This window comes from Notechis scutatus, chromosome 2 (assembly GCF_049901735.1).
Source record: "Notechis scutatus isolate UNSWTSFEM ecotype Mainland chromosome 2, rNotScu1.2, whole genome shotgun sequence".
NCBI lineage: Eukaryota > Metazoa > Chordata > Lepidosauria > Squamata > Elapidae > Notechis > Notechis scutatus.
In genome coordinates, this window is record NC_142010.1 from 126,927,679 (window position 1) to 126,946,885 (window position 19,207).

A 19,207-nucleotide genomic window follows, 5' to 3' on the forward strand; every position below is an offset into this window, starting at 1 on the left:
CATTTTTGGGTGGGCGGGCAGCGACGGCTTGGATATTGACCTTGGCGTTGGTGGGGCACTTCGTATCAGGGTCAATGCAGGCAGCACCATATCCGGGTATGCAACAAAAGTACTTCCTTAATGGCAAGCCCCCCCACCATTCCCCCCATTTCACATGTTTTAATATAGGCCTTAATTTGGGAGGAGGGGCTTAATTTCATTTCATGCCTATAAAACATGCTGGGACTTCCTATTGGGGGAGGCCGTATTGTTGGAGAAACAGGGTATTAAGTATCTGACCAATCTGCATGACCAAAGAGATATGTGAAGATGGAAGGGGTGAAGTGTGTTGTTGATGATCTACTCTTGTAAGACAGACTTTGGCTTCCATTTGTCTGATATGGGTCCATAGGTGGATAAATATAAATTTAATTACTTTCTTGCTCATTCAGAAACTTAGTCATTGTTGTGTCCTCTCCTTTTGTGAGTAGGGACAACCATTCCCTCAGACTGGGATTGAAGTGGTATGGCAAGTTCAAAGGTCTCTTCTCTATCCTTCCCTAGGTGTTCCATTGTCTTCCAAAGATTTGTTTTGAGTGCAACAGGAACAAAAATAATAAATGGAATAGCATGATGTCTTCTGCCCTCCCAATTTTAATTTCATTGATTAAATACAGGACTTTCTTCTGATATTTTGTCTCTTACTAGTAAGAGAAACTGTCTCTTACTCTAAAGTCTCTCTAAACAGCTTTTTCACCTTTGAACAGCTCAGGTTTTGACTTCAAATAACAATTTAGAACCCTCCATTGAGTTACAGACTAGTCCCTAAAATTAAACTTGTGAATGTCATTATTTATCTCCACTTAATTTGAAGTTGGAACCTTGGGTGTGTCTTGTTGGATGATCTTGTGACATTCAAGTGCACAGTTTGTAGAAATTGCCAACAAGCTGCTATAACAGGTTAATATTTTGGTCTTTTATAAGGATGATCAATATTCTCTATCAAATTTAAGGACACTGTACAGTAACACGGCAAATGTTCTGAATATACAATACATTGAAACAAATTTAATGTTCTACCAATAGGCAACAACAATTCTAAGGACATGGGTTAAAAGTTGGGTTTTGTCTAGATTCTATTAAAATTGCTCCATGTCTTCATCCAGAGTTGGTCACCATGCCTCTAGCTTAGAGGTGGACACTATCTAGGCTAGCCAAGAAGGTGGTAGCTTTGATCAGTTTGTTTGTCTTATCTGAATGTATTATGATTATGGGTCTTTTAGCCATAGACTAGAAGCCCAGGCAAAGACAGATATAGTGTGATGGCTAAGCTATGGCTGTGTAAGCTCTGCAGTGTAGTAAATATCTATCCTATCCTCTGAGTGCTTGGGGGATTTTCCCCATCCTTGTATACTATGTCCCTGTGACTAGTCCGGCTCCATGAACATCCAATGGAGTGAGTTGAAAAGCTCTAAGATTAACAATGAAGAGTTGGTGGTACTGCATTTGGAGACCTGCCTTAGACTCAAGGGCCAGTTTTGGATTTTTTAAAATTATATCTAAATTGTAAAAATATCTCAATGATTGAAATTATGTTCCAACTGAACTCAGCTAGCTTTACCTCTGAGCATGTATAAGACTGAACAGTTCAACAATGGTTGTGATGATAAGAAAAGTATTTTTATCAATGTTTATAGCAGCACATATGTGAACAAAGTATGTGGCAAACATTTTCACAAAATAGTGACAGGGCAGTCTAAATGCTACATTAACAGATGTCAAGACCAATTAGTGCAGTAGGAACCAATCTGACATGGTCACTGGGACCAGAGGTTTAGTCTTCCAAGCTTTCAAATTTCTACTGGAGCCCATCCTCCAGAATGTGTTTGGCGAGAGAGAAGTTCCCTGAGGATGGGTTCCAGCATGAGTCCAAAGGCTCAGAAGACTAAACCTCTGATCTCAGTGAGCGACCCAGATTGGATCTGTAATATATCCTGGGACACATATATTTGCCTTCATTTGTCAGTGCAGCAGGAAACTAAAAGGAAAAAAGGTGTTTTGGGTCATTTTTAATTTCTGGTGCAGTAAAGCATTTCCCCCCCCCAACCTGATGGCCTTCAAACATGTTGAATTATAATTTCTCTCATTCCCACCTTGAAAAATTATACTGAATGAGAAGAGATAGGGATTATAGTCTACAATCCGCAATGTCCCAAACTGAGAAAATCTGTCCTAAAATTGATGCTATCCATTTGCAGGCTCTCGGTCAGTTAGGAAATCCTGTTTTTTCAAAGTTGTGGAAAATTTTAAAACAACTGTTTGATATACTCTTCAATATGTGCATTATTTAAAGGGTAAGCATTGAATTGTATATTCACTGCTTACCCTTTAAATAATGTGCATAGTGTGCATATTGAAGAGTATTGTATATTGAGTGTAATGATTAATCCACCGGTATCCATGATTCAGCTACATCCAAAATGAGGGATTGAGGAAACCTGTCTGGCAGAATTGAATGAAGTTCCCTCAGGAACTTCCAGGTAGAGTAGCCGGAGGCAAAATGTGTGTCCAAAATGTTATGCCTCATTCCTCACATGCAGCTGTATTTCTCATTTGCTCTAGTAGACTCCCAAATCTCTGACTGTACATTCCCAGGGAGTTTACACTTCCTCAAATTACAGGACGTACCACTGACCCTGAAAAACAACTCATTCTCCAGATGCCACCATACCAAGCCAGAACATGCCCACGCTAATTTCCTTTGCAATAATGCCCTCTACCAACTGTTGTCTCTCTTGGGTATGAACTGAAGGGGAATTAAAAGGCATGAATTGTCCTCTGCTGGTGAAAATTGGAAATTGGTCTGAAGGCCTTTATTTTAGCATTTGCAGCTTGGAATGTGATGTTTCCTCCTAAGCAACCTTTTGCCTTTCATGATAGTGGCGTTCTCTTTTTAAGACATGGGTTAATTCAAAACCAACCCAAATTAGAAGATCCTAAACTTTTCAACTGATGGCAAACCGCTAGGCAAGTATCCAAAGGATGTCCCCAGCTGCTTGAATATTTCATGAGAATTATGCTTGTGTGCCTTAGTCAGGAGACAACTTTTAATAGGAAAAGAACCTGCCTTGTGAGGCATCTCCTACTAGGTCAAAGCCTCAGGCAGCCACTGAGTAATGATTCAAGAAAACTTCAGTTATCATTGTGTCTCTCAACTGGGGTCCAGCAAAAGATTAATCAATTAAAGGTGACAATTAGCAATAGGAAAAATGCTATAGAAGTTTGAGAAAAATCAGTGAAGTTATTCTGAATGTACTGGATTTAGGAATTATACAATAGGTACATTAATGTATGTGCCTAAATGACCTTGGACCAGTTACTCTCTCAGCCCAAACTTCACAAGGTTATTGTTGTGGGAAAAATATGAGGAGAAAAAGACATTAAGGTATGTTTGTTGCCTTGAGTTATTTATAAATAATAAAGAGATAAAAATCTAATAAATAAAATAAAATTGATGCTTAATATGTTTCCTGTTTCCTCCTTCCCTTGAAGCAAAATGTCATGAATTTCAGTCCAAAGTTCTTCTTTATCTTCACTGTATAACTGAATATCAGATCATATCTATCTGATAATTTCGGTGGGTACCTATTCCTTTCAAGATGTAATTTTGTGAGTGATCTGAAACTCATCATCTACTTTTGCTAATTGAATAGAGGACTTCTTTCTTTTCTTGCAGTTATAATCAATTTTGCCTGTGGAGATTCTTAGTCACCCAAGTCATGGTTGTCCCAAAGGTGCTTTTTCAAGAGGCAACTGGACTTTCTGTTTTTTCTTTGAAGATGTTTCACTTCTCCTCCAAGAGAAGCGAAAAACCAGAAAATCCAGTTGCCTCTTGAAAAAGCACCTTTGGGTATAATCAATTTTATTTCTTTGGTATCCATCCAGTGATGTCCATTTGTCTGCCCATCTTTTAGGTTGTTGAAAAATACTATTTGCTATCTAAATTTCATCAGAACTTTATTAAATAGTCTAGCTTCATTTGGGCAGCAAAGCCAAACTTACCCATTGTTCCAGATTTTATTTTAGTTTCACTTTAAACACCCTACTCTTCCATAATCAACATAACATCTTTTGTGATGCTTGGGGGGAAAATTTTGGATATGGGATAGACTTAGAAAAATGGCAGAAATTATGGTCTTGAAACTGTAAAATGACTATGTTAACAGCATATAAAGATAATTTGTATAAGATGCTTTACAGGCGGCATTTACCCTGGCAAGAATAGCAAGGATGTTTAAGAATAAATTGGAGAAATTTTGGAAATGTCATCAGATACCTGGATCATACTATCACATGTGGTGGACGTGTGTGGAAGCCAAGAGATACTGGACTAAAATTCATACATGACTGGAAAAAATGACAAAACAGCATATAGACTTGAAACCAGAGATATTTTTATTGGGTATCTTACCTGAAGGATACAGTAAAGAATTGACATATTTGATTATAAATGTTTATAAATGTTTATAATTGATTATAAATGATTATAACAGCAGCTAGAATTGTATTTGCTAAAAATTGGAAAAGTGAAAAAATTCCGAAGAGGAAGTGATTAAGAAAATAATGGAATGTGCAGAAATGAGTAAATTGACATTAGAAATTAGAGAGCAAGAAGATAAACAATATTATAAAATATGGGATTTATTTTATCAATGGCTGGATAAGAAAATAGGGAAATAAAATACATTACAATAAAAATACAATAGTAAAGATAAGACAATTTAATATATATTATTGAATATAATGATTATAAGGGAATGTATATATAGATTTTGTAAAAGTTGAGTTTTGCTCAAAAAGGATGACGTGAATGTATAATTATAGTCTAATAAGGAGATAATATAGTATGCATAGCTGATTTATATAATATGAAGTTTAATCTAAACTAGAAGAGATAGACTGTTGATATTGTGCACAAGAGATATGTACCAACCGACACACTGTATATAATGGAAAGATGGTTTTATTTGATGTTTTATGTTTGTATTTGTTAGTTGTCAAAATAAATAAAAAATATGGAAAAAAAACCATCTGTTGTGGTGTTGTGTTGGCAAGGTGTGACAAGTTGCATAGAGCTTTCTTGATTTCTGCTTCCTCTGCAGCTATAGTTAGAGCATGGATAAAATAGAAAACATTCTGGTTGTACATCAGTTGCCCCTATTCCTGGATTAGGATGGCTTGCCCTCAGTCAGTCATGCCCTCCTGAGCACAAGGCTGGATTATTGTAATGAATTCGACATGGGGCTGCCCTTGAAGATACACACATAGAATGCAGTGGTGTGGGATATTAATCGTGCTACTTATTCAGCACACCTCTGCTCCACATTGGCTTCAACCTCTGCTCCGCATTGGCTTCAACTGTGCTTCCAGGTGCAATTCAATGGTAGCCACCTTTAAAGTCTTTCACAGCTTGGGACCAAGTTATTTATGGGATCATCTCTTCCTGGTTGTTCCTAGCTGTCCTAAATTAGGACAGCTGTCACATCCATCTGGCAGGAGGAGAATTGGTTGATTGTCAGCTGGCAGGGTCCAGAAGGAAAGTCTTTTCTGCTGTGGTGCCTACCTTTTGGAGTATCGTATCTCTGAGATCAGGTTAGTCCCAACAATGCTCGCCTTTCTCAAGGCCTTGAAAACCAAGGACCCCACGATTCAACCCTGAACTAGAAATATTCTCCTTTATTGGGATCGCGAAATTGCCCGAGTCGAGCTCGGTTCAAAGGGAAGGCGTGTTACCCCTCTGATCAACCCCCTCGGTATCAAAGCGACGCAAGTGACTTTCCGACAAGTCTTATTCCCACTGCAGCCTCCCGTCCGATTCCCTCCAGGACTACAGCTCCCATTATCCTACTCCATGCACTGATCAAGGAGGATTAAAGGCAAAAGCTAGCCAGCTCCAGGAGGAAAAGACCCCGTGACCTGCGGGCGGCAACTAGCGCTTGACACCCGGGCACGCGAGAGGAGAACCCCCCCCCCCCACCCCCCCGTTTCCGCACCCATTTCATGATTACTATTATTCTTATTATCTTGAAAAATCCAAAATGAAGACTGGGGCTCGCGTGGGAGGGAGCGGGGGGGCGCTGAAAAAGAGCGGAATGGAAAGCGGATTCGGAGCAGGCACCACCAGCCGTGACGCGCCATTCGCGTAACTTCGAAACTTCCCTTGACCCGGAAGTGGAAAGTGGAGGGCGGCGTTTCGCGAGGCGGACGGAAGGCGGAAGCGGAGGCTTGCCCGAGAGGGAGTGAGGGGGCAGTCAGATGGAGGAAGAGGAGTGGCGGCGGAACCCCCCTTTTTGTTGCTAGGTAACAGGACCAGGTAACGTTCCCCTCTCGGCTTCTTCCTGGTGGCTCTTGCGCCCCTGGTTGGGAGATTCACCCTCCCTCTTCGCCGCCGCCGCCACCTCAGCTTTCCACTTGTTTCCTTTCCCCACTTCCAGCCCTGAAAGTGGATCTCGGGGTTCTGTTTCCGTGATCGGTTAATATCGGGGTGGCGGGCTGAGAAAGAAACGACCTTCCAGCCAGGGGCAAGTAGTCCGTTGTATTTGAGGTGTTTTTCACTCTCTCGGGTTGTCTTTGCAGGATGGCTACAAGATGGCTATAACTTAACCTTCATCGAAGCCCCAGTAATTCCGGAGCACGAAAACACCATGGAACACCTCAGGCCTGGGACTGGAGCTTTGGGTAATCCCCAGCTAGAGTTTCCTGATTTGGGCAAGACTCTTCTGAGCCCTTGCAGCCTTTGTGATACAGGATGCAGGAAGCAAAATGTTCACTCCAAAAAAGTATTGCTGTTGCAAAGCATCTCCTGGCTAAGAAGAGCGCTTGAGTCTTCGGAGGGCTGAGGGTTTTAAGTCAGGAGAAAGGTGCGATGGAGACAAAAATGCTTTGGAATGGCAGTTGCGATCGCGAGAATGGCAACTTGCACTTTACTGACTATAAAAGTCCCAGTAACGAAACTGGCTCCTGTAACTGTCCGAGAGAGATGTCCAATCTCTCTGCAGCTTATTCGGAGGAAGGGAATGACTTATGTGGCTTCAGTTGTCAGCACTGGCATTCAGGATTCAAGGAGAAGGACCCGTCTACGCTGCTGTTAGGCCAAGAAGCAGATGTTGAAGATGGCCTGGCTACAAAAATCAAGGAAGAAATCCCTGATTGCACTCGGGCTCCTGGCGGAAGAAAAGTTGCCCGGCAACAAAGACAACGCTCTACTCCTAAAGACAAAGGAGATGGTCACTTTGTACCCTCTGGGGGGAAACACAGACAGACTAGGAAGAGGAGTGATGGTGGGCATCATCACATGCAAGCTGAGTTGCTGAAGCACCTGGAAAGTCTGGCCTCGTTCTGCGTTTCTTGTTTCAGACTGTTCATCGGTGTAATTGTACAGGTCACCCTCCGGTGTGGTGAGGGGGTGGAAGCTGGTGGGAAGATGCTGTACTCTTGCTGCTGCTTCAGCCTGCATGATTTAAACACCATTCAAACTGACATGCAGGCTTGGATCCAGCGTGGAAGGATAGGGTGTCGAAAATTGACCCGACAACTAGCCTCATGGTTGTCGCTAACTTACCGCCTGCTTAAGATGCTCTGTGCTATTCTCTTCCTGGTGCTTATGCTTCTCCTGGGTAGTATACGACTCTGCTGGAAGGTTTCCAAATCAGTCCTACTCAATATTCTAAGTAGAATGACTCATACTAGCTATGGAGCCTGGCTTCTTGCATCTATTGATTTTCCTCAAATTGGGGTCCTCTTCAGAGAATGCAGGATTTGCAAATGGATGGCAAGTCTGCTGCTTAAGTGGCATGCTGTCCTTTGGATGCCCAAAGGATTAAGGACCACCCAGTCAGGGAGCACTGCTCAGAATGACTCCCCTGGTGGATCTGGACCATTCCAGCCTAGCGAAGAGGTGGCACGTTTGCTAGCTATGGCACATACCCCTGAAGAAGAGCTCAATCCTTTTCAGGTATTGGGCTTAGATGCAACAGCGTCCGATGTTGAATTGAAGAGAGCCTATCGGCACTTGGCAGTACTGGTGAGCATGTCTTTTGAACCAAACAGGTGGACTGGTGATTGGAAGTATGTGTGTTTTTGATGAGAGAGCCTCTGTTTAAAAAAGGTGGCATTCCTTTCCCCCTCCTCTCCTTGTATTACCGTAGCAAATAATTGTGACAAGAATTCAGCTCTTCAAGGATTGAGAATATTCAGCCTCCAAGGATTGAGAATATTGGTGGGGATGGTTAAAGACAGTAGTAGGAGAGAACTCCTCTCTTGTCTGGTTGACATAGTCCAACATTTTCAGGGTGGGGGGGAAGAGATGTGGAATATCATGCAGTCTTTCATAGTACAATTGATTAATCTTCACTTATCACTTGCATATTGACTTACTGTATACTACTTGAGGGAACACAGACTTGTTAATTTCAACAAGTAAAAGAATCGACAAATACAATTATCTGTAGCAGCAAGGTTGATCAAGATAACTGTGACAAATAGTTTTTCTCCTTGTTTGCCTTCTTGGCTATTAAGGGAACAGGATGTGTGGAAACTTGGTTCAACTTATCTTCCTGTCTGGAGATGCTGAGGATTGCAGTTCATTTCTTGGCTTGTAAAATTCCACCCTGAATCTTCAAGGTGTATTGAATGAAAATCCCATTTTTGTTTTTCTCCATCTTTCCCGGAATGAGGAAAGAGAAGGATGAATGAGCTGCTATACTACACCAAGGAGGATTGCAGACTCTGCTTCTGGAATTTGCTAATCTCTCCCTACTGAAAAGCTGCTTTTGCCAAAAAAAAAAAAGCTGTCATTTTTTGTTGCTGGTTGTTGCAAGGGAAGAGCTCAATTGACAAAGAACCTTTCTACTTGAACTTCTGAGTAGAAATGTCCCTGTACAAGGGAATCTGTAAATGAAGCCTACTTGTTTTATTTTGGCTTTGTGGCCTGTATGTCACATGAGAGTGAAAGTGCCAGCTTTACTTTCTAGGATGACAGTAAGGATTATTGGCAATACATTGCGTATATTTGTCTCAGATGTTTTTAAAAGGGTGTGTCTAACTTCTTTGGGGGTTTGGGATGGGGTGTTACACAGGTTCACCCAGACAAGAATGAGCACCCTCAGGCAGAGGAGGCATTCAAGGTACTGCGAGCAGCCTGGGATATTGTCAGCAATCCAGAGAAGAGGAAAGAATATGAAATGTGAGTCAGCTGAAACCTATTTGAGCTTCTTTCACTCCTAGTCAGAACCGTATAGCTATATGAAGTTTGATCTGCAGACCGGGACAATGTGAAGAGGCCTGTTTTCAAAGAGATTCCTAAATTTAAAGGGACAGAATAAATTTAAAAACTTGAGCATCAGTGTTGTCAGGTAGCAACACTTATTGAAAGTACTGGATGTTTTTCATTACTTCCCTGAGGTTTTTTTTTGTCTTCAATGGAAATGCTGCCTATAATCCCTGAAAATATATTTACCACAAGCATCCTACATATCACCCAGGCAAACCTAAGTCTTCCTGTGAAATTTAATCGAGCTTGAGTCCCTTGGCTCTGTTTATTATCTTTATTATTCATTATTCAAGAACAACAATAAAATTGATTAGGGAACATGAGGATTGGACAAGAGTTGCTTGTCCTGTTCTCTAGTCCTTGTTTCATTTCTACATTTGAACTCATTTCAATTTGATGTAAAAACAAGATTTTGGTAATGGCTCTTCCCATATCCCACCCCCTAGAAAAATCAGATCATTCCCTTGCTTGTATGACCAATAAGTATCTGAGCCATAGAAGAAAAAATATTACAGAAATGATAATAAGGTACTAGAAATCATAGCTTCCAAATTATCTTCTTTGGTTAAAGGCCTTGTAGGAAAGAAAACCCAGGAGATAAGAGAGCCCACAAATTTAAAGATCAGATACTAGGTAATATTCTGCCCTGACTCTCAGAACTACTAAATTACTTTAGTTATCCGCCTGACTTTTTCCTTTTCTTAAATACTTTCCTTGGGAGCTGATTTTTAAAACCTTTTTATTCAAGATAAAAATACAACATGAAACAGAAGTTAGAAAGCCAAGAAGGAGAAAAAGAGAAGTGCCAAGAGCAAGAAAAAAGTTTGACTTCCCACTTTCTTTAGTGCAATAGAATACAGGAAAAAAAATACTTAAAACTTTTGTTCTGCATTTCTCAACCTTTCAAGCCATTTCTAAAACAGCAAAATCATTCTAATCAATGCTAGCCAGAGGACCTTTGTCCCCTACAGCTTGAAGCTAATCATAAGCTGAAGTCTCCTTCGAGTTAAGCTTGATTACTTGTCAGCATAGAGACATGTAGTTTTCATGGTCCAAGTGCAGAAGTGGTGTCCCATTGCTATAAATGGTTTTCCCCCCCAATTTTCCAGTTTAGTTTTTATTCCAGGTGCCCCCTGATGGTCTCCAGACCAAGGAATAATTACGCCAAGATCAGCCTAGAACTATTTAGAAATTACTCTTGGCCATCTTTAGGTCATACAAGGGTTCTGTTCAGGAACTCTTGCATAAGTCACTTTTGGGGCACATCCAAATGTGTAGTGCATGCCTGCATTAAAAAAAAAAAAATCCTGTTGTTTTGGGACTCCTTGTTTGAGGTCAGGCTAATGTAAATCAGGGTTTGTGTAACCTGGGTGCTCTCTGAAATGGCTTTGATTTGATTTCAAAGCTTGAAATGGCTTTGATTTCCAGTACATGTGCACACTGCTCCAACCATAGTCAAGCTTGGTGTAACTGATGCTCCCTTTTAAATTCACTTTTTCTTTCAGAAAGCGCATGGCAGAGACAGAGCTGACGAAGTCCATGAATGATTTCCTTTCCAAGCTTCAGGATGATCTGAAGGAAGTCATGAACACAATGAAGTGTAACAAGTGCCAAGGGAAGCACAAGTAAGTGCCCAGCTATCATTATCTCTTCACTGGTGCAACAGGAGGATGTCAGCCAGGCTGCATAAGCAGCAGGATCCTGACTTTGCAGAGTCTCCATTCTTTTCTTTAATCTGTGTACGGGAGAAACTACAATCAAGCCTGCTTCCTTCTGAGAGGAGTGACAAGACCAAAGTTTCTGTTCCCTTGAAGGATAGTAGTGTGGAATATTTTTTCCTGAGCTGGCTTAAATCAATAGTCTAGTTTTTAGTTGAGGTGTCAAAGACTCTGAAAGACTGAGAGACGGATAATCCTTGACTTACAAGTTACAACCATTTGTTGAGTGACAGTTCAAAATTACAATGGCACTACAAAAAGTGACTTGCAACTGGTTCTCACACTTACAACTGTTGCAGTATCCCCATGGTCAAGTGATTAAAGGTTTTGGAGAACACCAGAATGTTTTCTCCAAAATCTTCACATGAAAGATTCCCCTGCAAGCAAAAATCTAATATCTCGAGACTTAAACTTTCCTTTGCTTATTTTTTTTTTAAAGACCACAGGACTAGCTGGATAAGTTAATGGGCAGAAGTCTATAATATATTTATGATAGTATATATATTTGATAGCTAGACGAATATATACTGCAAGTTCAAAATTGGGAAATGCTTGATTATCAGTACCCAACTGTTATATGCAACAAGTGTTCAGTTATAACTCAGCTACTTACTAATTTTGTTGACCATAGGATTCAATTCCCATATTTTCATTTCCTACTGGTCCTGTGTCCATTTCTAAAATATTTGGTTTAGAAAAGCTTCAGTGTTTATAAATCTTTATAATCCATGCATAGATATTATTTGGACAACCAGGGCGTTGGACTAGAAGTCCTCCAAGATCGCTTGCAACTCTGTTACTCTGTTATTTGCATTTCTCCTGAAATTAAATGCACGTGCGTGAGTGCATGTGTGTCCATGCACGCGCACGCATACACTGAAAACCACGGGACGCTATAATATAATGAACATACTTGGTATTTTCTAACCTCTGAAATTCTTTGCTGCAGGAGATTTGAGATGGATCGTGACCCATTGGAAGGCCGATACTGTGCAGAATGTAGTAAATTTCATACAGCTGAGGAAGGTGACTTCTGGGCAGAATCCAGCATGCTGGGATTGAAGATCACATACTTTGCCATGATGGATGGGAAAGTTTATGACATCACGGGTAATTGAATTAACAGTCTATGACAATGGAAAGTGGAAACACAAAGTGAAATCCAATGCGGTTCTTGTCCTTATTTTTTTCTAGTAGTCTGTTGTCTGTGTGTATGTGAATACATATACTCAGAGAGCAGGGTAAATTAGGGTAACTTCACATTTGTGCAGACTGTGAATAGTATGCATATATATTTGTGTTCTTTCCAGTAACCACATCCATGTACCAGGCAGTAGTGATCCAATAAAGGATTACAGAGCAATGAGAAAGGAGAATGGCATCTGTTAGGAAACCTAGCCGAACAGAAAAGTCTGCTTGTAAAAAAAATGTATACATTTTTTGTATAAGCAGTATACAAATATATACTGCATACACAATGAAGCCTTAACAAGAGGCTTCTTTGGGAAGGGGAGAGAGAGATTAGGTTGATGAAGAACATCTTGACCCAATAAAAAACAGAAATACCTTGGTATGAAAACTGTCAGGCAGATGGGAGCTGGAGGGGGGGAGGAATTACTGATCAGTAAAGGGATGTTGGGTTATAATGGCATAGCTTGATAAAAATATTAAACCTGTATGTGGCTGCTATGGAAAAGGCAAATGTGATGCTGTGGGCATCGGGAAATTAGCCAAGTAGTACCTTTGTGCCTTCATACAAATCAATGGTGCAATTACACTCAAAAGTACATTGTGCTATATTTCAACTCGTGACTAGTTTTAACCAGTGAACTTGGCTTCCAAAGATGTAGCGATGGCCACCAACATGGAAGCTTCAAAGAAGTGAAGTAATAGGAGAGTATCATTGAGGAGAAGGAAAGGGGAGGACTGTGTTTACCTGGGAGATGAGAGAAGATAGCAGGGAGAGAGTAATTGCACTAAAGAGAGTGAGCAGCTAGCAGGAGAAGTGAGGTGAAGTGGAAACACTGAGGACTCTAGCTTTTGTTTTTGTTTTGTTTCCCTATGAGCTTAATTCTACAGCTGTTTTTCTGTTTCCCAGTCCACCCAAAAATATTTTGATCCCACTAACAGCAGAACATATGCAACTGAAGTCTTTTGAGAAATAGCCAAGATAGAAGTTGTTATTTAGATAGAACCCACATTGGCATTGAAAATACTTTTAGAAAATAGTCTCTTTCAGAGGATCAGGCAAATGAATGGAAGATGGAAGACTGTCAATGGCCAATGTCCTATCTGTGAACTTCTCTCTGTTAACCGATTGGCCCCTTTGGAAACAGAAGATGGAATTCAGATCTGAGCCAGAATGCTGTTCTTTTTCCCACTTAAACACCCAGAAAACCTATGCTATGAAAACAGAAGAGATTGCATTATGTTTTATTCTAAGAAGGGAATCCTATTTTTAATATCAAAACTAAAATATTAGCCCTTAAGAGTGCTATGTGAGTGATAAAACATCCTACTGCAAAAGCTGAGAAATGTCTAGGAAGAAAAATGATATTTTTAAGGACATTCCTGTCTGTTTTGTGCAGTAGATCCGGGTCAGGAACTGATAGCTGATTTTTTTCTTCTTCTGATGTACAGAATGGGCTGGCTGCCAGCGAGTAGGAATCTCTCCAGATACGCATCGAGTTCCTTATCACATCTCTTTTGGATCAAGAGGCTCTGGAGGACGTCAGAGGTTAGTGTGGAATTATGTTGTTGATTTCTTCTTAAGAAATGGTTGGTTCTTGTTGAGAACTGAAATCTCAACAAGTTTACAGTATGTATCTTATGTAGGCTGACTCTTGTTCAGTTTGTGGAGAGATCTGCTTGAGCTGGTTTTTCCATTTGTACAGGCCCATGTCAACATATTTGGCCTAGTGGTTAAGGCACCAGGCTAGAAACTTGGGACATCACGAATTGTAGTCCCACCTTAGTCATGAAATCCAGCTGGGTGACCTTGGACCAGTCAATCCCTCTCAACCCAACCCACCTCACAGGGAAAGGAGGAAATAGGAGGAAGAAGGAACATTAGATATGTTTGCCACCTTGAGTTGTTTATTAAAAAATAATAAAGGTGGGGGACTTCCGGTTTGAAGGGTTTCGGCGACAGACAGAAATCCGCGATCGTGCGTGGTTTCTGTCTGGGCTCGCCGCTGGAGCGCCCTGAGCCGGCTGGTTTCAGGGCTAAGCCACCCTGTAGAGGTGGTGAAGAGGGGGGAGACCGCCAGCATGGTTGAGGAGAGCCGCATCTCTCCTCAGCTAGCCATTACTCCCTTTCCCGAAGGCGGTTGTAGCGGTGGTCAGAAATGGCCACCACAAAGGAGAACTCGACCGGAAAAGAATGTGCAGGAGGAAGATAAGAAGTGAAAGTTTTGGCTGACCGGGTTAAATTGTAAGAGCAACAACTAAGGTACCTTGGAATTTAAACTTACAAAAAATAACATCGCTCCCAAAGAAGAGTCGGAAGCAGCGAAGGAAAGGGAAAAGGGAAAGGTTTGGCTTTTTTCTTCTTCTCTCTATACAATGGCACTACTTCTGGATGAATTGAAAATGGAACTTAAAAAGTACAAAGAAGATGCACAAGAAGGGAAGGGTTCTTTTGGCTTCGTTTTTCAATTCTTAGAACTGGAGATTTGGAACTATGTGAAACAACAAGAAACAACTGCAAAACAAGAAGACTGGGACAAAGAAGAAGCCATCTTTAACGAACAAGCAATTTTATGTGGGGAAGAAAAAGGAAAGGGGGGAAAGAGAATGGAGAATTTAAGACTTAAAAAAACAACCACAGAAAAGAAAAATAATTCGAAAAATAAGTATAATACTGGAAAGCAACAGAAAAGGGGAATACAGAAGAGAGAAATAGAGGTAGAGAGACAAGGGGGTAAAAAGGGGAGAGAGAAGAAGAGAGGGAAGAAGGAAAGGAAAAGAAGTTACAAAGGACTGGAGCAAAATATAGAGAAACAGGACCTATTTAGAGATAATGGGTGAAAATCTAACTGAAAAAGGGATTCTGTAAAGGTACTTAAGATTGTATTGTTATATTAGTAATAGAAATAACTTTAGAAAATTGGAAACAACGTATGATTAAAATGAGGGATAAAATCGTTAGTGTAATTTAGTGAAATGTTTGTGAATAAAATAAGTGAAATAAAATAAATGAGAAAATTGAATTAGGAAGGAACGGGAACATTTTAATTAGTTAATTTTTTATAAAATATAAGTGAAGAGGGGGGGGGAATTAACTATGGAAAGCTTATAGTTGTTCCCATAGAAGTATGATATTTAATTGAAAAGTAATGTTAAAGATGTTAAGACTTTAATGAATATTAATATTAATGATAGAATTGAATTGGAATGGAATATTGTTTTAATTATATACATTTATATTTTTTTCTTTTTTTAAGAATACAGTGTGTATTTTAAGAATGTACCAAGCAGAATCCGAATGGAAGTTATGTATTATATTGAATGTTACAACTTTAGGGAAAAGATATAAAGGCGTCATACTCCAATCAGTAACTACAGGAGAAATTTTGTTTAATGAGAAAAGATAATAGATAATTGAAACAGGACAGACAAAAAATATAAATACAGTGATTTGAATTGAGATGAGATAATTAAAATAAAATTGAGAAAATTAAAAGAGGGGAGAAGCTATGCAGAAAATGTAAAATAGTAATAAGATATGGAATAGAATATAAAAATGAGCATGAACCTGAATTTGTGTCTGTACGAAGAAATGTAACCCAGGATTACGCTACTTTCAAAAAAGATGTTTTATTTGTATTTTTTTTTCTCTTTGTGAAAACTCAAATAAAATTTACAAATAATAATAATAATAAAGGTGGAATATTTAAATCAATAGTCCACAATTAGCCTTGCAGTAGTAGTTGTGTTCAGCACAAACATGCAGCCTTGCATCTGATTGATTGTTAATTCTAAACTAACAAAAGCTTGTAACTTTCTTTTTCTTGGGTCTCATTTTCCTCCTTTTTTAGGAGAGTCAGAACAGGAGAATTTTCACTACAGAGGCCAGATTCTGTCTTGTCTCTTTATACTTCTGCATGAGCGACCTTTATGCTTAAAGCAATAAGCTGATAAGAGAGTGAAACTCAGTTTATATAGCTTATATTCCTGGGGTTTAAAGCAGTACCCTGGAAAAAGAGTGTGGAATAGCCCTGTGTGTGGTAGAACTGTAAAGATGAGAAAAACCATGTTACTGAGAGAGAGTTGGGCGGCATCAAAATTTTCTTAAATAAAATAAATACAACTTAGTATTTAGAAAGGGCTTCCGAAAATAGATTCCTTTTCTTCCCAGGACGAATAGTTGCAAATTCTGAAGTTTGCCTTCTGCTGTGTAGTTTAGCGTAAAGCCGAACGTATATCTTTGCTGTAATCCAGTTCGGGATCTGATGATGTATTTGTTCTCTCCATCTGTTCTTCTTCCCCCACCACCCCAAAATAAAGAGCTGCTTCAGACAGTAGCCCGGCTTCTGCTGCAGAGCTCCAGGACTTCTTCAACCGTATCTTCCAAGGGAATCCCGGGCAGATGCCAAACGGGAACTTTTTTGGCACCCCCCAACCCCCAGCCCCTGGGAATGCGTCGACGCCTCCTGCCTCTTCTTCAAAAGTCGACAGTAGCTTCCAGAAGGGCGATTCGAAGCAGAAACGGCGGAAAAAAGTGCGACGCCCCTTTCAGCGCTAAGGACCTGACTGAATGGGAGGGAAATCCGGCAGCAAAAGGGCTGTTTGAAACATTGGGAAAAAAAAAAAAAAGTATTCTTGATAAGAGATAAGCCTCCAGGCTTCTCTGGACACGTTTATTATAACCCTGTAATTTCTAGCTGGAACAAAATATTCTCCTGTGCAGTCGTTAATACGGATCCTGTGATACCAAAGAACTCCTTTGGATATTTTCCTGAAAGCACTTAATGAAAAGAAGGTGTGGACAATATCGAGCCTTTAAGCATCCAGTCATATGCTTTTATAATTGTCTAGCGCTCTTTCTCGGGCGGGGCTACAGCTTCCACCAGTTCTTTTAGTTGATTGTTGCTCTTGTCCAGAAAAAAATGCTGGGCCTGGAAATCTCTTTTGTTTCATTCCAAGGCTTTGAAGTAAAATTAAAAGGGAGAGGATGGCTTAGGGCCCCGGGGGAGGTGTGGTTTGCCCGCGATAACTTTTACAGAGTGGCAGGAAAAGGGAGGCCCTATTCAGCAACCCTCTTCTTATCCCATCCTGGGTGTTCTGCCTCTAGATTAAATGGTGAGAGGAGAGCCACTCCCTGCCTGGAATTTTCTTGTGTAACATGTTAATTAATTGCTTGCCGTGCAAAGGAATTCATCCGGATTAATACTTTTAGTAAAAGGCCAGGGGAGACTGAGATGCACCCCCAGTTACTTATTGCTCAGGATTATGCCCAGTAAGCTTCTTTACGGAGAACCCGAATGTTGCCCAATTCCGTTGCAAGACTACTGAGAGGAGGTGTTTTGCACTACCACTGAGCTCCTGGCTCTGCAGGTGAAATGACTGTTGTGTTCCCGATGTTCTAAGGTGCTTGGTTTGCTCTTCCTGGATCCTAGCAAGTACATGCTGCCTCTCTATGCTGGCCTAAGAAGACTGTGGTCACGTCAGTTACGACATGGGTATGTTAGGTGACAATTTTAGCATGGATGGCTAGCTCTACAATTGTTCAACCTCTTTTATAGAAGGTTACTTTTTTAAAAGTTCAAATTTGTATGTATATACATATATTTAATACAATGTGTATTATCCTTTCTTATAAATACGTATCAATGCCTTGGAGAGGCTGGCCTACAGTTTCATTCTTAGCCCATGCGCCGTTGCACATTGGTACACAATCATATCTATGAGGAATTTAACCTTTCAAGATGTAATTTAGTGCTTCTTTTCTTTTATTGTGGAAACAGCTAGGTATTTGTACTGCTACCCAGCTAGTCCTGCGTGTTCCCAGAAACCCCACTGAGGGGGTGTTAGGGTGCAAAGCCGATGGTTATCCCCTCCCTGCCCCAAGTCCTTCCTCACTGTTCTGCCTAGAGAGATCGATCATGTGGGCAGTATATTGATTTGCTTCTCCTTTGCATCGTGAAATCATAAGAAAGCCTGCTTGATCAGCCTAGTTGTGAGACCTTACCTGACTTTCTTGTCAATAAAGGAGAATATAGCCCAGGGTTGAAATATGAGGGGGGAGGTCCTTGGCGCTCTCTGAGCATGCTTGTTTTCTTGCAGATGTTTTACTACCCAAACTAGGTAACCTCGTCAGTGCTAGTAAAGAATTGTTATTTGCTGTCGGTTTATATTCTGGTGCCTTGCCTGTCTGTGTGGCTGGGGGCGGTCTTAAATAATCTTTGTTTGGGATGTTTACCGATGGCTGTGTGGCAGTTTCTTGATTGGGGTATTGCTTCCTTGATAGTTGGTCTGAAGTTGAAGTTGAAGCCCCCACCCACACAGACAGGGCAAGCCACCAGAATATGAACTGACAGCAAACCGCACTCCTTACTGGCACGGATGATGTTACCTAGTTTGGGTGAATGAAACGTCTACAAGAAAACAAGCAAGCTCAGAGGGCATCAAGGACCCCTGACTCTCTTGCATTAGCTGCCCTTCTTCAGAGCGATTTGCTCCATTAATGATGGAGTTGCGTCTGTTGACCCTAGCTAAGGCTGACTTTCCCCGTTCATTTTGCTCTTTCATGGCCTTGATGGAGGAATCTATTACTTACAGCACCTATATGGGTCCCTGACTCAAACCAAGTAATTCAGGATGGCCTGTAAAAAGGTCAGCCACCAAGAGAAGCCAACGTAATACATTGAAAGTCAACCAAAACATAAGATGACAACCGGGCTGAAATATACAGGTAGTCCTCAATTTAACAACAGCTCATTTAAGTGACTGTTCGAACTTAACAACAGCACTGAAAAAAATTACATACACTGCATGACCATTTTTCACACAACCGTTGCTGCACCCCAAAGTCACGTGATCAATATTCAGATGCTTGGCAACTGATTCATATTTATGACGGTTGCGGTGTCCCAGGGTCATGCAATCTCCTTTTGCCACCACCTGCCAAGCAAAGTCAGCGGGGAAGCCAGTTTCACTGAACAGCCGGGTTACTAAC

At 40.6% G+C, this 19,207-nt stretch overlaps 1 protein-coding gene across 1 annotated transcript; it reads left to right on the forward strand.

Moving 5' to 3' along the window:
- Nucleotides 1-6,615: 6,615 nt before the first annotated feature.
- DNAJC14 (DnaJ heat shock protein family (Hsp40) member C14) lies at nucleotides 6,616-17,871 on the forward strand. Its single transcript, XM_026678722.2, has 6 exons — nucleotides 6,616-8,062; nucleotides 9,117-9,223; nucleotides 10,816-10,935; nucleotides 11,978-12,138; nucleotides 13,669-13,765; nucleotides 16,537-17,871. The coding sequence occupies exons 1-6, from the start codon at nucleotides 6,905-6,907 to the stop codon at nucleotides 16,772-16,774; spliced, it is 1,881 nt and encodes a 626-aa protein (XP_026534507.1). The 5' UTR covers nucleotides 6,616-6,904; the 3' UTR covers nucleotides 16,775-17,871.
- The last annotated feature ends 1,336 nt before the right edge of the window (nucleotides 17,872-19,207 follow it).